Below are 20,022 nucleotides of genomic sequence, written 5' to 3'. Positions count from 1 at the left end.
ATAATTTGGGTGAATGTATCGTTTGCTTCTCGGACAGTCACCTGGAAGTGTCATAAATATAACAGTAACGGCAACCCAGATTATAAGTACACTAGCATGATAGTTCAATTCTGATTCCCGGATGAACCAAAACGTCGTCACTTTGGTCCATATAAGTGTGGGTTGGGTTATTGCCTGTCAATACGTTATTGTGGCTCTATAAATTTCGAAATTTATGCAAGAGTGCCAACTGTGACAAAAGTTCAAAATCCGTAATGGGAAACAGAAGCGAAGATGAACTGGACCTATTGTTTACCAGTCGTAATTCTGTCACCAATACAATCATCTCAATATTTTATGCAGTATCTTGACAAATGTTGTGTGTTAGGTATTTTGGTCCATGTACGACATTTTGTATTTAGGCTTGTTTAGTTTAAGTAAGATTAGTAAGGGGGGTAGAAATAGCCTAAGCTACTCTATCCCTTTGAGATGTATTTATTGCTTATCTCAATAAACATACTTGAACTTGAATTAGGTAGTTAAGTTAGGAACGGTTAGGCAAGGTACGATTAAGTTAGCAGACAATTACAATAAAGGAGCTGAAAATTAGACACCCAACGCACACATCTTTAACTGAAAGAATCGACAACGTTTCCTTTTGTCCTGGACCATTATCAAGTCGTATATTGCAAAAAACAACAATGTGGAGAGAAAGTCAATTTATAAAAAAAGAGAGTGAGCATGATAAACGAGAATGTTGACGAATAGCAGTAAGGAAAGAAGTTTAGAAACATATATACGAAAGGGTTGTAGCAATAAATATGGAATAACATAGAAATGTAAAAACAAGTTTGAAATATAAGAACAATGTCGAATGAATAAAAAAAACACAGAAGGCCAAATGGCAAAGATAACGAGGTGAAACAGAGATGAAGAGAAAGCAACATAAGAGAGAGATAGGAAGGAAAGCATAGAGGGGGCTGAAGCTGTCTGATCACGTTTGTTAAGAAGGTTGGGGCATTTAATTATGAGCTGAGAAAGGCAAGAGTCAACAGCAACAAAGCCAGGACTAAGGTTCATGTTAGCCATGTTGAGTATCAGAGCCGATTCGACAAGACGCCGTCTGTGATGAGTACGGGTAGGTGGGTGGTGACGGGGGGGGGGTGCAGGTGGGTGGTAACGGGGTGCAGGTGGGTGGTGACGGGGTGCAGGTGGGTGGTGACGGGGTGCAGGTGGGTGGTGACGGGGTGCAGGTGGGTGGTGACGGGGTGCAGGTGGGTGGTGACGGGGTGCAGGTGGGTGGTGACGGGGTGCAGGTGGGTGGTGACGGGGTGCAGGTGGGTGGTGACGGGGTGCAGGTGGGTGGTGACGGGGTGCAGGTGGGTGGTAACGGGGTGCAGGTGGGTGGTGACGGGGTGCAGGTGGGTGGTGACGGGGTGCAGGTGGGTGGTGACGGGGTGCAGGTGGGTGGTGACGGGGTGCAGGTGGGTGGTGACGGGGTGCAGGTGGGTGGTGACGGGGTGCAGGTGGGTAGTGATTCAAGGAATCATTCCATTTAGTGGCATGCCTCTTATTTTGTTTTGCGTTATATTTTAATGTATACTTTTTTATGTATCCCCATGCATCTTTATTTTTATCTTTGTGTTACTACATCGTAGGCCACAGCATGAATTTTAGTTTATTTTGGATATAATGTGTTTTTAGGGTTACTGCTGCAGGGTCTACGCGGCCCATGCCCTGTGGCTGGGTCGCTGGGCGCCGAAGCTAGATTAATACCCTCGCCCCCCCCCCCCCCCCCGAAGTGGCAAGGGGAGCAAAGGGGACAAAAAAATAATGAAGGCGGAGCAGTACTAAAGATAATGCAGAAGGAGTCGGGAGTTGATCAATCCTAGTGAATACGATACCACTATCCGATAATAAATGTATGTTTACGAACTTTAAAATTAATTTTAAGATACCAATTTCCCAACAGCCGCCCCATCTAGCGGCCTTGATGGGCGGAGGAAGCGAGCGATATTACCACTCCCAGTTCTTCCTGTTCGATTTCCAAATGAAACTTTTTTCTGGCAGCAACAGATTTCATGTCAGCATACTACAAAGGGCAGCTTTCAACACTCAGCTGTCACTATCAAACGTAAACAAGTTGGATATGTTGTAGAGTGTGAGGGTCAGGCCACTCTCCCTTCAGTAGCCATCGTCATGGCTACTGAAGGAGGTGCTCATGCGGCTCTAGCATATCGAAGTGATTTAATGAAATATTTGTACCCTCCAAAAATGCCAGGAGTGTTGTTGGGTGCATGTAGGTCTCAACATCCCTTCCATCAGCGCACAGCATCTTTATAACTGAGGCAACTCTCCATTCAGCATCTTCACATCCGAGGACACCCAAAATCTTCCCAACTGAGAAAACTGTACACTCGGAATCTTCACATGTAAAGGAAATACACTAAAAAAAAACTGTGTCCATAATAATGAGTTAACTGGTGATCGCTTCAAACTCTCGTCCACACGTTGCGCTTCCGTTTCCTGGTCGGGGGAAGCCGCACCTCTATATGTACAATGACAAGCATGTGCATTACAAAAACAGACACGTTCCAGAGCGGGAGTGTACACGGGAGGAGGTGAACTGTTCAATCCTGTATTAGCAAATCAGATTCACATGTTCGGTTAACTGCGGGCACGTAAATCAAACTTTAAATATGTGTAAACACGCGTCGCACGCCTTTGTATGACAAACCAGCCTGTGTGATGAGGATTTTTAACGTCACTTAGCTTGTTTTTTTTGTTTTTTTGTAAATGCACATTAATGACACTATGTAAAAGGCACATCGAACACTATGTAGCATACATAAATCTGTGTATCTATGTATTTACGTATGTAGCTTAGCCTAGCATTTTAAAAGCACTACAATCACCTTCTGTGGTTGATTGTTCAATATATCCCTGAACTATATGTTTGACAAATCTCTCACCCTGTCCATGGAGCACAGAAAAAATGTATATATGCTGATTAGCACTGTAAATGTGTGGCCACGTCTGTGGTAGAAAATAATAATAATAAAAAAAGCTAGTTTTTTGACACACTCTGTACTCCTTTTCATATAGTCTAGGGTAGCTGCACAAATGCAGATGTACCTAAATATGTTAATAAAAATAAAAGTACACACTGCTTTCTTACTGAATGATTTACAATTATACATAAATAGTCACAATAACGAAACTGGAGCAAATAGCTCAACCCACACACGATTTATTTTATATGAGGCAATTGTTTCTTTGGTTGAAAATAATGCAAATAATGAAGGGAATGTGGGAGGGTGGATGGGAAGGGGGGAAAGTTGAAGGTTTGGTTGTGTGAAGAGTGCCATCATGGGGGCAGACGGCCAGCAGCCTCGCCCAGATCTGTAATACTCCCGGGGACTCCCCGCGCTCACCACACACTACCAATACCACACATTATACACACACTCTAAACTGCCTCTCTCTTAATTACCTCAGTCTTTACTGCTCATTTCTTCAAACAACAATGTACACTTAGTAGTTTTCTTAGTAATTTAGTCACTTTGTGCGTGTTATATAGTTGGTGTGTTTGTGTAAGTTTACATAGGTGTGAACGCCAAGTTGTGAGGAGTGGGTGGGGCGAGGCTGGTCCGGCGGGAAGTCTTCCCTGCAACACTGTTGGCTAACACCATCCCCCCACCCCCACCCCACCCTCCCACAACACACCTCCTACCATTCTCAATACACCCCCTCTCAGTATTCCTCCCCCCCCCTCCCTTCTTTCAGAACATCCGCCTTCTCAACACACACGCCAATATTACTACCGTTCTATGCATTCACCAAACAAGCTAGACAACGAAGAAACCCAACTGCGACCACTAGAAAAATTGAAGCTGACCAGCCTAATGTATTTAAAAACAAAAGTAACAACATGATATAAATCAAGGAGGAAAGAGCCCGCTGCTCTCAAGAAGGAATTCTAGTACGGAGCATCAAGATGCTAAACAGAATTTATACTTATCATGTACCTAAAGTTGTGATGGCGCGTCACTTGGCCAGGCAGGGTAGGCGCCCTAGTGGCTGGGTCACCACTGGAACCTGCAAGTGACCTTGCGGATTGCCTAGTTGGCTAGTCAGGCCTTGCTAAGCCTTCCAGGCGTTGCTCTCTAACTTGAGAGCAACGCCCAATGCCTACAAGCATGGTATGCTTGTATTTACACAAACTAATTCAAAATCATTATAGAGACCGCAAATCCTCAATGATCTGAACAGAGCATATAACAAAAAATATATATATAATGTATAGCAACATTTAACCCACATATATTGCATGAGAAAAAGGGGGGAATTTGGGTGACGCGGATATGAAGACAGGCCGCGTTCAGCCCCACACTAACACTAGCTTTTTGTTTAATCTGGCGCTGGCTGAGTGCTGGAACGCCAGGACTCCTCGCACGTGGGAATGCCAACAGGGACGTTATACCAGACTATGACTATTGACACAACCACTTGGGAGGTACAGACAACCATAAGAATCTTCCTAGAGTAAGAGCTCAACATTTCTCACTTGGCTTCTGCCGTATTAAAATACTTCTCTCGCATTCACTCCAATAAACCAATCAACATTCAAAGTGTGTGATAACGAATTCAAGTGCGGGATATTATATCAAAACTCATGTGAGATGCTACTAGCCAACTTTATTAAAAACAGTAACTTAAGGGGCCTGACAGCTAAGTGGACAGCCCTTCGGATTCGTAGTCCTGAGGTTCCGGGTTCGATCCCCTATGGAGGTGGAAACAAATGGGCAGAGTTTCTTTCACCCTGATTTCCCTGTTCACCTAGCAGTAAATAGGTACCTGGGAGTTAGACAGCCACTACGGGCTGCTTGGGGGGGGGGGGTGTAGCAAAAAAGGAGGCCTGGTCGAGGATCGGGCCGTGGGGACGCTAAGCCCCGAAATCATCTCAGGATAACCTCAGGAAGGGTATTGTGAGCGGTTTAGCTACCTATTAGTCATTATACACCAAACTACTTAAGACAATATAAAGATTAGCGAGTTTGTTATCTTTCTAAAATTATTAACTTTTAATTATAGCATGAAATATTATGTAGTGCTGCAAACTATTAGCTTTACCATAAGGTTAATATAGTATCTGTTGTATTATACACAATGATATCACACTAACGTGATATATCTATCAGAAAATTCTTAGGGCAGGACGGCGGGATCGAACCAGCGTCCTGGGTCACTCCAGTCACACGCCTTAACCCATGGACCATGATATGCATATTACACAACCCGGAGTCCGGCCCGACCTATTAAGAATCAGGCGGCACCGAGCTAGAAGCTAATCCAACTTTTACGTATAATCCGCTCGCAATCTGGTGTGAATAATGGAGCTCTCCGCCCAAATCTGGTTCTATCTTGCCTTCCTGCTCGATTTTCTTGTATTATGCTCTTATAAATGTTAATGCAACATTATTTGTTTTTCTTTAGAAAAACAAATAATGTTGCATTAACATTTATAATCATATAATCAGTATTTATGAGATTAATTATTGCAGTTAGCACGAAGTTGCTTGTTAGGATGATACTAGGCTTTCAAAGACTACTTCATGGCCATCTGATGGAAAGAATGAAAGAAAAATATATGTTTTTAATCACTGCACTGATAGCCTAAGAGTTAAGGAAACTGCAAAGACTTAATGACTCTCACGAGACGTATCCTATTTTTATTCCGCCGAACTTATTACTACATGTGTCTAACATACGCTTGAAACACTCAAGGGACCCCATATCTAATATGGGGTCCCTTGAGTGTTTCCGGTAATTTGTTCCATAAATCAACAGTCATGTTTCCAAACCCGTATTTACCCAGGTCTTTCTTAAATCTAAACTTATCCAATTTATATCAATTGATTCGTGTTCTATTTTGTATCGATATATTTAATACCTGATTAGTATCCCCTTTGCTATGTCATACTATGTATATTGTGAAGTATATATGCACATGTATACTGTGAAGTATATATGCACGTTTATACTGTGAAGTGTATATGCACGTGTATACTGTGAAGTGTATATGCACGTTTATACTGTGAAGTATATATGCACGTGTATACTGTGAAGTGTATATGCACGTTTATACTGTGAAGTGTATATGCACGTTTATACTGTGAAGTATATATGCACGTGTATACTGTGAAGTATATATGCACGTTTATACTGTGAAGTGTATATGCACGTTTATACTGTGAAGTATATATGCACGTGTATACTGTGAAGTATATATGCACGTTTATACTGTGAAGTGTATATGCACGTGTATACTGTGAAGTATATATGCACGTGTATGTCAATCGCGTCACCCCTAATTCTTGGCCTTTCAAGAGAATGTAAATCCCAATAAAGTATCTCATAACATGGAAACAAAAGTTAAGAAGAACACAAAATATTCATGTGGAGTAAAAACCACAACAAAATAATAATCTGTGACTTGCCAAGATGCTGCTCATATTATATACTGTATAATCACAATTAAAATATGTATAATATAACTGCTAGAGTAACCTATTCACTTCCCGTTAGTAATTCATCCACGAAGACTATCATTCACAGAGGCAATACATATATTATCATATATATTTAAGTTGTGTAAATCGCAAGTGGCACCTAACCTGTACTGTAAAATATATATTTCTATTTTAAAAGTAAAAATTACGCATACCAGCAGCACTGAATATTGGTATGGCAAAATCTTACTGAAGCGACCATACGAGTCATAAGTACTCATACTCGGCCCAAGTAAAACAGAAACAAGCAACACTTAGTGGGCCAGTCAGAGGCTTAGGGCCCGCGCAGGAATATCCCTGAAAAAAAAATGAATATTGGAGTCAAGCTCCGCCACTGCCAAGTGCATAGTCTTCCTCTAGTACATGAATTCTCGTTACCACTGTACGGAGGTCACTATTGAAATCATGCTACACATTAAATGTTAGCATAATAATGACAAATGAGAATACAGCGATATGTTGTTGTTGTTTTAGATTTAGCTACTCAGAACGAAATGTCCATGTAGCACGGGCTATGGTGAGCCCGTAAATTTGTAATGTTGTACAGCGGTACAACTCCTTTCCTTTTGTAGTGTAACTGTAGCATGTCACTGTAAAGGTCGATCACTGATGGCCGCCACTGTGCGACCAGACTGTGTCCCCCACCCAACACTTCCCGCCACTATAACGGTAAGACCAGTGACAAGCGACGTGTGTGCTCTTAAATGTCGGACAATAATCTCCCTCCTACCTTTAAGGTAACACACCTCAAGAATGACACCTCCACCAAACTGTCCTCATGGCAGATATTTTTTTATTTTGTTTTAACAAGACATAATAAAGTTTCCGACTGGGCAGCAGAAAATAAAATGAAGTTTACCAGTGATAAATTCCAGGTACTCAGGTACGGTGAAAATGAGAACCTTTTTACGGTAAAAATGAGGAATCGAATCTGCCCATAGTAGGAAAGCAGCATGTAAAAGATTTGGGAATAATGATGTCTGAGCAAATATTGTGTCAGCAAGAAAAATCATAAGATGGATTACGAGAACTTTCAAATCCAGGGATCCCATCATAATGGTTTTACTCTTCAAATCACTTGTGCTGTCCCGTCTTGAGTACTGCTCAGTACTCACTTCCCCCTTCAGAGAGCAGGAGAGATGGCTAAAACAGAGGGAATACAGAGAACATATACGACATACATATACGCGATAAAGCACCTAAATTATTGGGATCGTCTCAAGGCTCTCCAAATGTACTCACTTGAATGAAGACGAGAGAAATATCAAATATCTCTCCATATCTCTCTCGTCTTCAGAAAATGGAAAATACTGGAGGGCCAGGTCCCAAATCTACAAAGTAAAATAACATACTGGAGTGAACGACATGAAAGAAAATGCAGAATAGAACCAGTGAAGAGCAGAGGTGCCATGGGCACAATCAGAGAACACTGTATAAACATCAGAGGTCCACGGTTGTTCAACATCCTTCCAGCGAGCATAAGAAATATTGCTGGAACAACCGTTGACATCTTCAAGAGAAAACTAGATAGTTTTCTTCAAGGAGTGCCGGACCAACCAGGCTGTGGGGAATATGCGGGCCGCTCCAAGCAACAGCCTGGTGGACCAAACTCTCACAGGTCAAGCCTGGCCTCGGGCCGGGGTTGGGGAGTAGAACAACTCCCAGAACCCATCAAGCAGATACATATTTTTTTCATCCTCGTATGACTGACCAACCACTTGGGCTGGACGGTAGAGGGAAGGTCTCGCCTCATGCAGGTCGGCGTTCAATCCCCGACCGTCTCAAGTGGTTGGGCACCTTTCCTTCTTCCCGTTCCATCCCAAATCCTTATCTTGATCCCTTCCAAATGCTATATAGTCGTAATGGCTTGGCCCTTGATAATTCCCTTCTCTTCCATCGTATGACGGAAGGAAGAAAGGAATTATCAGGAGAAAGCGCCAAGCCATTACGACTATATAGCACTTGGAAGGGATCAGGATAAGGATTTGGGATGGGACGGGGGGATAGGAATGGTGCCCAACCACTTGGGACGGTCGGGGATTGAACGCCGACCTGCTTGAAGCGAGACTATCGCTCTACCGTCCAGTCCAAGTGGTTGGGCTCGTATGACTGAAGCAGAAATGAAAAATCCAAGCATAGTAATACCAGAAGTCAACCCATGTAACAGTTTATACCATGATAACATCAATAACTTTCGGAAGCTAACAGCGTTTATCATAAATATCGGTACGTAAAATGCAAGCACACCGAACCATTTTTATGAAATATAAAATTATAACTTACACTGTAAACAAGTTTAAGATTCAGGCGCCATTCTGTGTTTGCACAACGCATACAAATAATATACAAAATAATAACACAACTGAACCCATTAATAAACATAACACGAGCACAATAAAACAAATTGATCAAGACATGTGGCGTGATCAAAAGCAGTTATGAGGTTTGTTTATCAATTCTGAGAGCGCTGCCGGTTCTCCACTAGTTTTATAACCCGCCTGGGTTTACAACCAACCGGACATCACAAGATATATCTTCAGCAGAAACATAACCACCAATAAGGAACAGGAACAGCACCGAGTCAACTGGAAACCAAATCATCTTCGAGAATCAGGAAGGAGGCACTTGGGACAGAACATGTGGCTTAATCTTGGAAAAAAAATGACGTCCTTAGGATAACGTTCAATGTAACACACATTTGCTAGTCTTTGTTGCTAGTCTTTGTATCACACTACGCACATTTCTGAATAACGCCGAAGCAATCAGACATATGCGAAAGTTTCGAGTGTTGAATGGGAGTCTGAAAAATATTTAGAAAGACTGTGGGAAGCCCAGTGTGGCAAGCCTAGCCGAAGCCTGGTCTGAAAGGTCACGCGGTCAGTGCCTGCTACCCTTCACATAAACCTGACCTTCTCCTTCAACTGGATTGCCTTCAAAACCTTTAATATCTGGACTGTTTTCACGTTCTGACAAACGTCAAATTTTAAGTGGTTTTGCCTAACCAGAAGCGTATGAACCTAGAGACACTACTATTGTTTTAACTAAAGCACCGGATTTTGTAAATATTGGTCAGGGGTCATTGATCAGAGAAGAGTAAAGAAAATGAATGTCTGGTCGTTCATTCTAAACCGTCAATTCCATAAAAAACTCAATATTAGAGTTACCTAAAAACTTAATTGTCAATTGACTCGTTTCTTATCGGGAAATCACTAGTGTTCATATCTTAAAAAACTGTTTTGTCAGTTTTCTCTAGCTCTGAACAAGTGACGATATATGTAGTCTCAGCCTCCGTTTAAAACTCTTTATTTATTAATTTTAGGTCGCCATTTTATTGCGTAATCAAATTTACTTATCAATAACGCAAATTTTAAATGGCAGCTTTTTATTGGCCATTTAGCTGGTTTTTCACCAGCATCCAATGTAAATTAAGAGTGCGCGCGTCCGCACACTGTAGATTTGCCTCACCTTCCCCTCATACTATTCTCGATCAGTAATTTGTAAACCATGTCAATTGACCCATCTCTCGTGATGCATCACGAGGCTAAATACCTAATGAAACAAACGTTATCATCCAAGATATGTAAAATACACCTGGACTGGATCACTTAGGACAAGCTAACATGGAGGAGAAAATCTCAAACAATTGCCAGGAAGAAAAACAAGTATTCCTCTTAAGACTGTTTTGTCACTGACGTGGCTCTTAAAGGACGAGTCTCTTAGCTACTGGAGTTGCAACACTCATCCTGTTCCTTGTAAATCAAGGTTCCTTTCAAGGTAATTAGGAGAATTTGTGTATATTTTATCTTCAAGACTGAGGCAGAGAAGTAAAGCACACGTACACACAGCGTTTCGTGAGTCATGGAGCTGCCGGTAACAGAGTGGTAAAAAAGCCGCGTGTTAAAAAGACATTATTCTTTTGGGTGTGATCAGCTGCCCGGGACAAAGGACAACATTTTGTCACACAATGCAGGAAGGACAACGACACAGAAGACAATTATTGGTCTCCACGCTCAGGAGAACAAGAACAGTATACATCATTTCAGTGTGAAATGTTAAGGGTAATATTTTATCAAAACAGAAGCTAAAATAAACATTTTTAACATGCGCTTACGCAAACATTATTTCACAATACAAGACGTCAAAGGCATTATCTTAAAGACTCTATGGAGAGTATGATTGAAGGTTTAACACAAAACAAAAGACACAACAAGTAAAACATGTTAATATGGCGCCAGAGACGGACATAAAACAAACGCCAAAAATTCGTTAGAAAACCGACAGTTAATATTTCAGCATCGTCCCAAGACAACCTAAAAAGCGTATTAGTAACTTGACACCAAATTATTTCCTCCCAATTTGTGGTCAAGACAGCAAATGCGACACATGTTCGGTTACAAAATTTGTACCATAAAATCATGACATCACATCTGAGAAAACTAACGAAACTCATTGCAAAACAAGAGATAAATGTATGTTTCCTGATGTGAGCGATATTTAAATTTGGCCTCAATATAACGGCCGCCCGTGACGTCAAAGTACAGACGGCGGCGTTTGTCAACAAGTCATTACAACGTTTCAGTAAACACAAGATTTGATTGCCAAATTAAATAGCTATAGACATACAGGCCTCTAAAAGGCCTTGGAAAGAAAATGGGGCGTGTGTGTGTCAAGCAGAGTTGTGCCGCTTTAACGTGTTATATTGTGGCTTGTACAGTATATCTTGTCTTTTGAATGTCGTGTATATCGATGTCGAGTGTTGTATATCGTGTTTATCGCATGCCAAGCGTCGTATATCGTGTTTATCGCATGCCAAGCGTCGTATATCGTGTTTATCGCATGCCAAGCGTCGTATATCGTGTTTATCGCATGCCAAGCGTCGTATATCGTGTTTATCGCATGCCAAGCGTCGTATATCGTGTTTATCGCATGCCAAGCGTCGTATATCGTGTTTATCGCATGCCAAGCGTCGTATATCGTGTTTATCGCATGCCAAGCGTCGTATATCGTGTTTATCGCATGCCAAGCGTCGTATATCGTGTTTATCGCATGCCAAGCGTCGTATATCGTGTTTATCGCATGCCAAGCGTCGTATATCGTGTTTATCGCATGCCAAGCGTCGTATATCGTGTTTATCGCATGCCAAGCGTCGTATATCGTGTTTATCGCATGCCAAGCGTCGTATATCGTGTTTATCGCATGCCAAGCGTCGTATATCGTGTTTATCGCATGCCAAGCGTCGTATATCGTGTTTATCGCATGCCAAGCGTCGTATATCGTGTTTATCGCATGCCAAGCGTCGTATATCGTGTTTATCGCATGCCAAGCGTCGTATATCGTGTTTATCGCATGCCAAGCGTCGTATATCGTGTTTATCGCATGCCAAGCGTCGTATATCGTGTTTATCGCATGCCAAGCGTCGTATATCGTGTTTATCGCATGTCAAGGGTGGCATAACGTGTTAAGTATTGGTTGATTATGTCATGTATATTGAAATTCATATATCGTGTTTCGTTCGTGTGTTTTTATTTCAAGAGCTAGCGCCAAGTTGAACGTAATTAAACCTTACCTGGCACAACAGGGTTTAAAGGTACAGTAATTTATTATGGCTGGAAAAAACAAAATCTGAACTTTTATTTTGATAATTTACCCATTAAACTATGTACATTTAGAGATGCCAGGTGAATAGTTTTGGATATTCATGACAGCTGAAACGGTTGTGAACATGTAAATTCCGTCCGTTGGCGGGCTTAGCTGCTAACAGGCGGGAGCCGCCAACACTGCAAGCTCGCTAACACTGCAGAGTTTTTGCACCTAAAAATTATCTAGTCCATAAAGCCTTACAAATATTATTTATGATAATTAACAACAATGCTTTCAATAATTTATCCTTTATCATTTACGGTTTAGCAAATTACATTCCACTTGAACGTTAATTATGGCATTTTACTAATTGTCATTTCTGACAATGACGGAAATTAAATGATATGACAAACAAGCAATAAAATTATCCCAAATACAAGTGAAAAAAAATGTTGACAAACAAGAAGCGTAACGGAGCGTTGAACACCCTTGACAACTTTTGGTCCAGTAATAATTTGTTTTAGCTATGCATTGTAATGAGGGGAACTTCCCGCTCATGGTAAACAACTTAGCTGTATCAAAACAAATACTGAGCTGTTGAGACGCATGGGAGGGAATATGCTTGGGGAGGGGGGGGGGGGGGTATTAAGAGGGGGCAGGGGGGGTGCAGTGCTGGGTGGGGGTGGAGCTCTGTAATAGGGAGTGGGGGTTAGGAGCACTGGGGTTACGGGTGGGGTAGGAGCGGGGATGAAGGAGGCTGGGGTGTGGTGGAATTGGTGGGGGGCCGAGGAGCAGGGGTTGGGGGGTGAGAAGCAGGGGTTGGGGGTAAGGAGTGGGCGGTTGGGGGGATGAAGAGTGGGGGGTTGGGAAGGTGAGGATTGGGGGAGTTGGGGGGGTGAAGAGTGGGGGGTTGGGGTAAGGAGTGGGAGGGGGTTGGGGTGAGGAGTGGGAGGGGGTTGGGATGACGAGTGGGGGGGGGTTTGTGGCCTTATGTAATGCATACGAGCAAAAGGCGACATTCTTTGTACGAGGACAGGTTTGATACAGAAGAATATTTGTAGATATACACAAACTAATTTACTTAAGCCACTAATATGCACAGCATTTCAGGGATCAGCTGTGTGCCATCATACAATATGCCATCATACAATAACCTGGTGAGACCTGCTTAGAATCCTTTTTCAAGGACATGTGACATGGCCAAGGCCATGATTTATTTTATTTTTATTTTATTTATATATACAAAAGTTCTTACATTCATGTAAAGCCACTAGCACACAGCGTTTCAGGCAGGTCCTATCTTAATTTGCCCTGGAATACCAAGTACTCACTCACTACTTGGTGAACACAAAGATTGGCATCTAGTCAATCCTCCCCGGCCACAGGGACTGCTGCTGATGATGTGAAAGCAGAGAGCTCCCAGCTAGCCAGCCACAACTAGTGCGGTTCGACCTAGTTTCTGAGCAAATCACTTGTCATTTGGCTATCAAAAAATAAAACTTACTTGTGTCATCAAATGTTGCATAAGCAATAACAATCACCACTTTCCTCTTTCTAATATGAATTTCAGACATAAATACCTTGAACTGCAATGAGAAAAATAGTGAAAACTGCAAAAGGTCTATTTATATCCACTCAATGATATTACTCACTATCTAATAAAGGACCACTTAAATCATTAACAAGCATACGCTTCCTTACTCCTCTTCCTCCTATTCTACAACATTTACACCATTCCACCCTTCATTATCATTTTCTTTTGTCTTTCTCTCACATAAGACTACCATATTAAACTTTCCTTCATGAAGAACTTCTGCTCTTGATTCATTTGTCTTACATTCCACACACTGTTTTGCTTTTGGGGATCTTGGCAGGTAGGAGCCCCAGATCCAAGGCTACTTACACCTTTAGTGCAAAGAAATTTGGGAAAATCGATCCCCAGCCCAATTCCCCCTCTCCCCATATAATGCAGGGGATGCAAAGTTAATTGCACTACATAATAATGAGTAGTGGGGTTGCCACATCTATTTAATGCTTAAATATATTAAAATATTGACATGTTTCTCTACATAAACTTCAATACGGAAAAATAAACCTAAATCAATTTGTCAAGTGCGGATGTCATTCCTGCTTTCCTTTTTGATCATCTCTATGGATCTTTTTTCTAATGTCATCCCACACAGGACATGCAGGGAGCAGTGCCCAGTTTACCAGAATCTTTAATGAAGAAAAACCTCAAACCCCACAACATTCTATATATGTGTCTTTAAACTCTTTGGTGTCATGTATGATCAGCATGTTACTCCACATTCTAAAGTACTCAATAATATTATAAAAATACAACACAGGGAGTTTAAGTTATACAAACTTAAACCCCCATACACAGTAACACATATCAACTTACCTTTATAGGATAATATAGCTATGAAGTAAATGCTACTAATATAATACAAATAAATTATCAAGATACTTGTCTTCATTATCTAAACAATTATCCATTAATTCTGCTTACCTGCCATATTTACTGTGTGTAACTCCAACATTACCAAGGGAGTCAAACATTTATTACATACAGTATTATTTTTTAGGGTCTTCTGTAGTAACTTCTTAAGATGGATTAAGATTAAGCCACCCAAGATGTGGCATGGGCATCTTGCCCATAAAGCTTCTTTAGTCAATTTCCCAATACAGTATTTTTATCTCCTGCATACTATGCTACCTAGTAAATTATGGTTTTAACAAACCCCTTCAGCACATCTCTTGGGACAAAACCCCTTTTGGCATATCTCTCGGGACAAATCCCTCATTAGTACATCTCTCAAAACAAAACTTGTTTCAATCTACTATCTGTTTAAAATTAATTGAAAAAAAAAATCTTTTGCAAAAATGTTAAGGATAAACTGATGTCCACAAGTGTCCACTTTTTTTTTCATCATTTCAATATACGGTGAAAACTCTATATTCATCAGATTCAATATTTGTCATGTTTTAGTAACATGAAATGCTTCCATCTTTGTCACTCGCCGTCCGGTACAGGTAGTAGGTCAGAGGAGGAAAGGATCAAGTAAGGCACCATCCCTACTGATGACATTAAGGAAATGCTGTCCAATTAGGCCAAAACACAGAATATGGTGGAAAACTGGCATGCAAACATTGCCATAGGTAATCGAAACATAAATGCATTCAGTGGTAATGTGATTGGGTACTTCAGGAAAGTTTAAAAACAGACAACATTGGTCAAGTTCTTTGCTAAATTGAGTACTAGTGACTTTTTGGAAAAGAGAATAAAATGATAATGATCACCAGAATTGGAGTTACCTCATGTTTAAATGGAAGTTTACTCCCCCTTCTAAGCAATAATTCCTTTCCTCCTCTTCAGCTTCTACCACCATCTATTCTCAGTATACAGTAACAATAATGTTTTGGCTAAAGTTCCACTCTACATGTGACCAATGCACAAATAAATAGTAATACTTGTACTACCATAATTTAATCAACCCTTTAACATACCTGCTTCAAGTCCCTTGCGGAGGGAGAACAATGAATGGAAATTTAGAAAAGCAAGATGAGGCTTTCCCCATCGGTTGTCAACATCATCTACATCTTCTTCATATTTGATCCAACGGGCTGTTTCCTTCCACTCAACACGACCTTCTGAATATTTCAGTTCATCCAACTCCACAAACACCTAGAGACAAGACAACAAAAATGATAAAGACCATGAAACATAATAATAATACTGTACTGTATTAGACCACACTGAATCAATTTGTAATAGAGGATATCACTGATTTGGTTTTCAATTAACTATGATTTTCAGAAAAAATCCCCAAACTAACCTCATGAGGACTGTGGTCATATGTTTTCTTCACAATAGGTAACTGCCGATCATTTTTATCTTCCTTATCACCAGCATGAATGATGGATGCAACTGACGAGCGTGCTCGTACTCGTGGACGACGGTAAGCACTAGGGTCATCAAATCTGTGGCCTATTTTAAGAAATATAGGAAATAAACTTTACACAAATTTCATCACAGTATATGCAAATGGTTTTTAAGAAATTTAATTTAATAACAGAAAGATCATTGCAAAATTTCATGTTCATATTAGAAATATAATGTACGTTACTGGAAATGAATTACAGTAATGTATAACTCAACAATGAATGATAAGTTTAAAGTTGCCTCAAGACAGGAAACAATTTGTCTTTTTTTTTGCTAAACTGGAACAGATAAAGTCAAAGACTTATCATTATCCATCAACCATCTAAGTGTCCTTTACCTAGAATGATTTACAAGGCCAGGATTCATCAGCCAAGAGCTCTCAGTACATACTGGGTGAGAAATAATATTCATTAGGCCAGGGATGTTTGAGAGGGGGTTGGTTTCTAGTTTTCAACAAATTTCAGTAGATTCTGAAACTCAGAAAAGTATTCAAAGCCAATTAGGTAAGCTTGTTTCAGAGTTTCTCCAACCTGAATTCAATGTTGTAAACACAAAACATTTTATTCTGAAGCACTTGTAACCACATTTAACTGTACTGCATACAAGATATATGCTCAAAGTGCCAACTTTTATGGAAAGGCTCACTATCCATATGATCAGACCAAGCTCACCACCATCACTTATAATCGCATACTATTAACATACCTAATGCTGTAATATGCAGCACTTTTATGTAATCTCATACTGTAGTATTAAAACAGCTCACTAAAATACTGATCAACTTACTCGTCATATCATCAAGGTCATGGCCAATTAAATTTCTTGCTTCGTCTTCAGTAGTTGGAGTTGTGTAGGATTGCAAGTTGTGCTCACTACCAGCATGACGCCGCCAAGCTGGGTCCTCGACAGTGTCACGACGCCGGCTTTTGTTGGAGCGTCTGAATAAATGATTAAGGGTGAAGGGTTAAACCTCTTCAATGTTTTGAAGTCTTCTAAAACCTTAACCTATTACAAACTTATTATAATAGCTACCATAAATTATTATTTATTTTGTCAAAATAATTCAAATGCATAAATGGGCAAAAGAATATAAATTTTCATACATCAACATTCATAAAATATGTTGAAGCCTTGTGCAATACTGTACTGTAGTCCATGCTGTCTTCTCTTGATACCCAAATCCCTCATCAGAAAGTGAAGAAACGACTATGTTTTGGTCCATCCTGGACCATTATTAAGTCAAATATTTCTGATCTTGAAACCAGTCCTGGATGGAACGAAAAGTCATCGTTTCTTCATTTTCCAATATGTACGGTAATTTGGATATCATATTTTCAGCCACATTATTGTGACATTGTATGTCTTCTGTTATCCTAATACAGGAATTCTATTTTTGTAATTTTCATATTGCCTGTATCCAAGAACTAAATCTTTAGTCTTTTTCTTTATATCATTGCACTACAGCACTTTTTCTCCCACGTATTACTCAAACACGGTTACACTCGACACATATCCATATTAATCAATAGTATTGTCTACATGAAATAGCATTCAATACAGTGTTTGAGACACTCAAAACCTTTGATAAATAACACCCAGAAGCTAATATTTTATTCATAAAATATAACCTGATCTTTAAATTCAGATTTAACTTTCATAATATAAATAAGAGATTGTCAAGAATCCTTCCAGCAACTACTCTCATGCCTACAATTCATGACAGTTCATGACACACCTAAACAATTGAAGGGACAGTGAAGCAACTCTTCACCAACTACAAGCTTCCTATCTTCACCATGGCCACTAGCCTACACCATAGTCTACTAATAAGAAGACCAAAGTAAATTTAAAATCTAAATATATTTGTAAGCCTTGAATATCCATTCAATCTTTTCTTCGTTCCACAGGTGGAAACTAATTACCCATATGGAGCCACATGCATGTTAGAAAGAACTTTTTCAGTGTCAGAATAGTTAACAGATGGAATGCACTAGGTGAATACAACAACTAGGTTACAGTATCTTGAGGTTCTCTTGAGATAATTTCGGGGCTTAGTGTCCCTGCGGCCCGGTCCTCAATCAGGCTTCCTTTTTGTTACACCCCCGCCCCCCTTCCCCCTCAGGAAGCAGCCTGTAGCAGCTGTCTAACTCCCAGGTACCAATTTACTACCAGGTAACAGGGGCATCAGAGTGAAAGAAACATTTTGCTCATTTGTCTCCGCCTCCACCGAAGATCGAACCTGGAACCTCAGGACTATGAATCCGAAGCGCTGTCCACCCAGCTGTCAGGCGCCATCAAGTTCGCCGTCAGGTGAGTACATCTCACTCACTTTATTTGCAGGTTTTTCATTTGTCAGTATTCACAACTTATGTGCTACTTTTAAATTCTATTACAGATCCACATTCATTCCCATGTATCAGGGTAAGTTAATTATGTATGACTGCAGAATAAATAAATCCTGAAGCTGCTGTTCTTGGGCTCTTAAGCTCTGCCTCAGAGACACTGCACATTACTGATGTCTCAACATGCTGATGACACACTCTCCCCCTACAACCTAACACTGCACATTATCATGCATTCCTCCAGTGCTTCAAACATATATACAATACATTTCAAATTCAAGCATTTCACATCCTTTCAAAGGATACCAAAAATTCATATAATTTAAGTAAAGCATATAACCTACCTTACTTGCTTTACAGCATAAATTTCATAGCAATAAATGCCAAAATTATAAAAGGAAGATAGGCCAATTTTTTCAAATAAAATGTACAGATTAACCTCCAAAATTCATATTTCTTTATAACAAATGCAACTAAATATTTGACTGATTTTAATATAGGATTGTCTATCTAAAATTTAGATATAAGTTTGACTTCGTTATCATTCACAAAGAAAGTTGAATCATTACCGTGTAATAACTTCCAGCATTTCTCAGACACTTTACAAAATGTCATTAATACGGTTTGCCAACCCTGGTGCCCAGGATGGTAAATCTGCACGGCAGTAATTTTGTATTAATATTTCGTAATTGTTTTTATTATATTTTGATAATTCAGAGCATGTATAATTAATGACTCTTGAAATATCATTAGAATTTATATTACTTTTAATAGATCTTTGAAAATTTCACACACAGTATTGCATTATATAAATTTTATAAATTGTTCATTCGATATACTGCAATTTATTCAGAGTATATTACATACATTTGTTATGGCATTAAGGTGTCGACATTAAAGGGGTGTGGGTGCCCCCCATCTAAAATTAGTGGCACAGATACTCAACATGATCCAACATTGGATCCACAAAAAGCCAGCGTTGAGTGTAATGAAACGCCATTTTATGGGTGAGTCCCGGAGGCTCCCTGGAGATATACTGGGCTCATATGTATGTACTGTATTAGACTGTGGTATCAGTCAATTTGAATGGAGTTCTAGCCTACCAGGGGACCACGAGCCAGAACCTGGCCCTTTTAGAGGGGCACAAGGAGCAATGGTCTATAGAAACTCCCATGTAGTTGGAAGCATTCTATGTGTGCCATCTACCAAGTCAGGCACCCAGAAAGGTAGGCATTCGAAAACAGACCCCTAATGGTGAAACAGTGCTACCTAAGATCAAACTGCTAAACAGAACTCCCCAATCTGAAAACAAGAAAACAAGGATGACATCTAACCCACCACCACCACTATACCCAAACCCCACATCATGCTTGTTTGCTTGTTTTCAGATTGGGGAGTTCTGTTTAGCAATTCGGTTTTAGGTAGCACTGTTTCAGCAGTTGGGGTCTGTTTTGGGATGTCTACCTTTCTGGGTGCCTGACTCGGTAGATGGCAGATATAGAATGCTTCCAACCACATGTGGGTTTCTATAGGCCATTGCTCTAGGGCCTCACTGCGGGGGGCCAGGTTCTGGCTCGTTGTCCCCAGTAGACTAGAACTCCAT

At 40.3% G+C, this 20,022-nt stretch overlaps 1 protein-coding gene across 1 annotated transcript in view; it reads right to left on the bottom strand.

Annotated features, from left to right (window-relative positions):
• Positions 1 to 20,022, bottom strand: part of LOC123746730 (Anion exchanger 2) — a 148,820-nt gene that overhangs the window by 107,909 nt on the left and 20,889 nt on the right. Inside the window, 3 exon segments of the mRNA XM_069321710.1 lie at positions 15,642 to 15,819; positions 15,971 to 16,122; positions 16,864 to 17,015. Of these exon segments, the coding sequence (XP_069177811.1) occupies positions 15,642 to 15,819; positions 15,971 to 16,122; positions 16,864 to 17,015 (482 nt within the window).

The sequence above is a fragment of the Procambarus clarkii genome, chromosome 10 (assembly GCF_040958095.1).
Source record: "Procambarus clarkii isolate CNS0578487 chromosome 10, FALCON_Pclarkii_2.0, whole genome shotgun sequence".
Lineage (NCBI taxonomy): Eukaryota > Metazoa > Arthropoda > Malacostraca > Decapoda > Cambaridae > Procambarus > Procambarus clarkii.
Note: the sequence above shows the minus strand (reverse complement) of the source record. Positions and strands in the feature narration are given on the sequence as shown.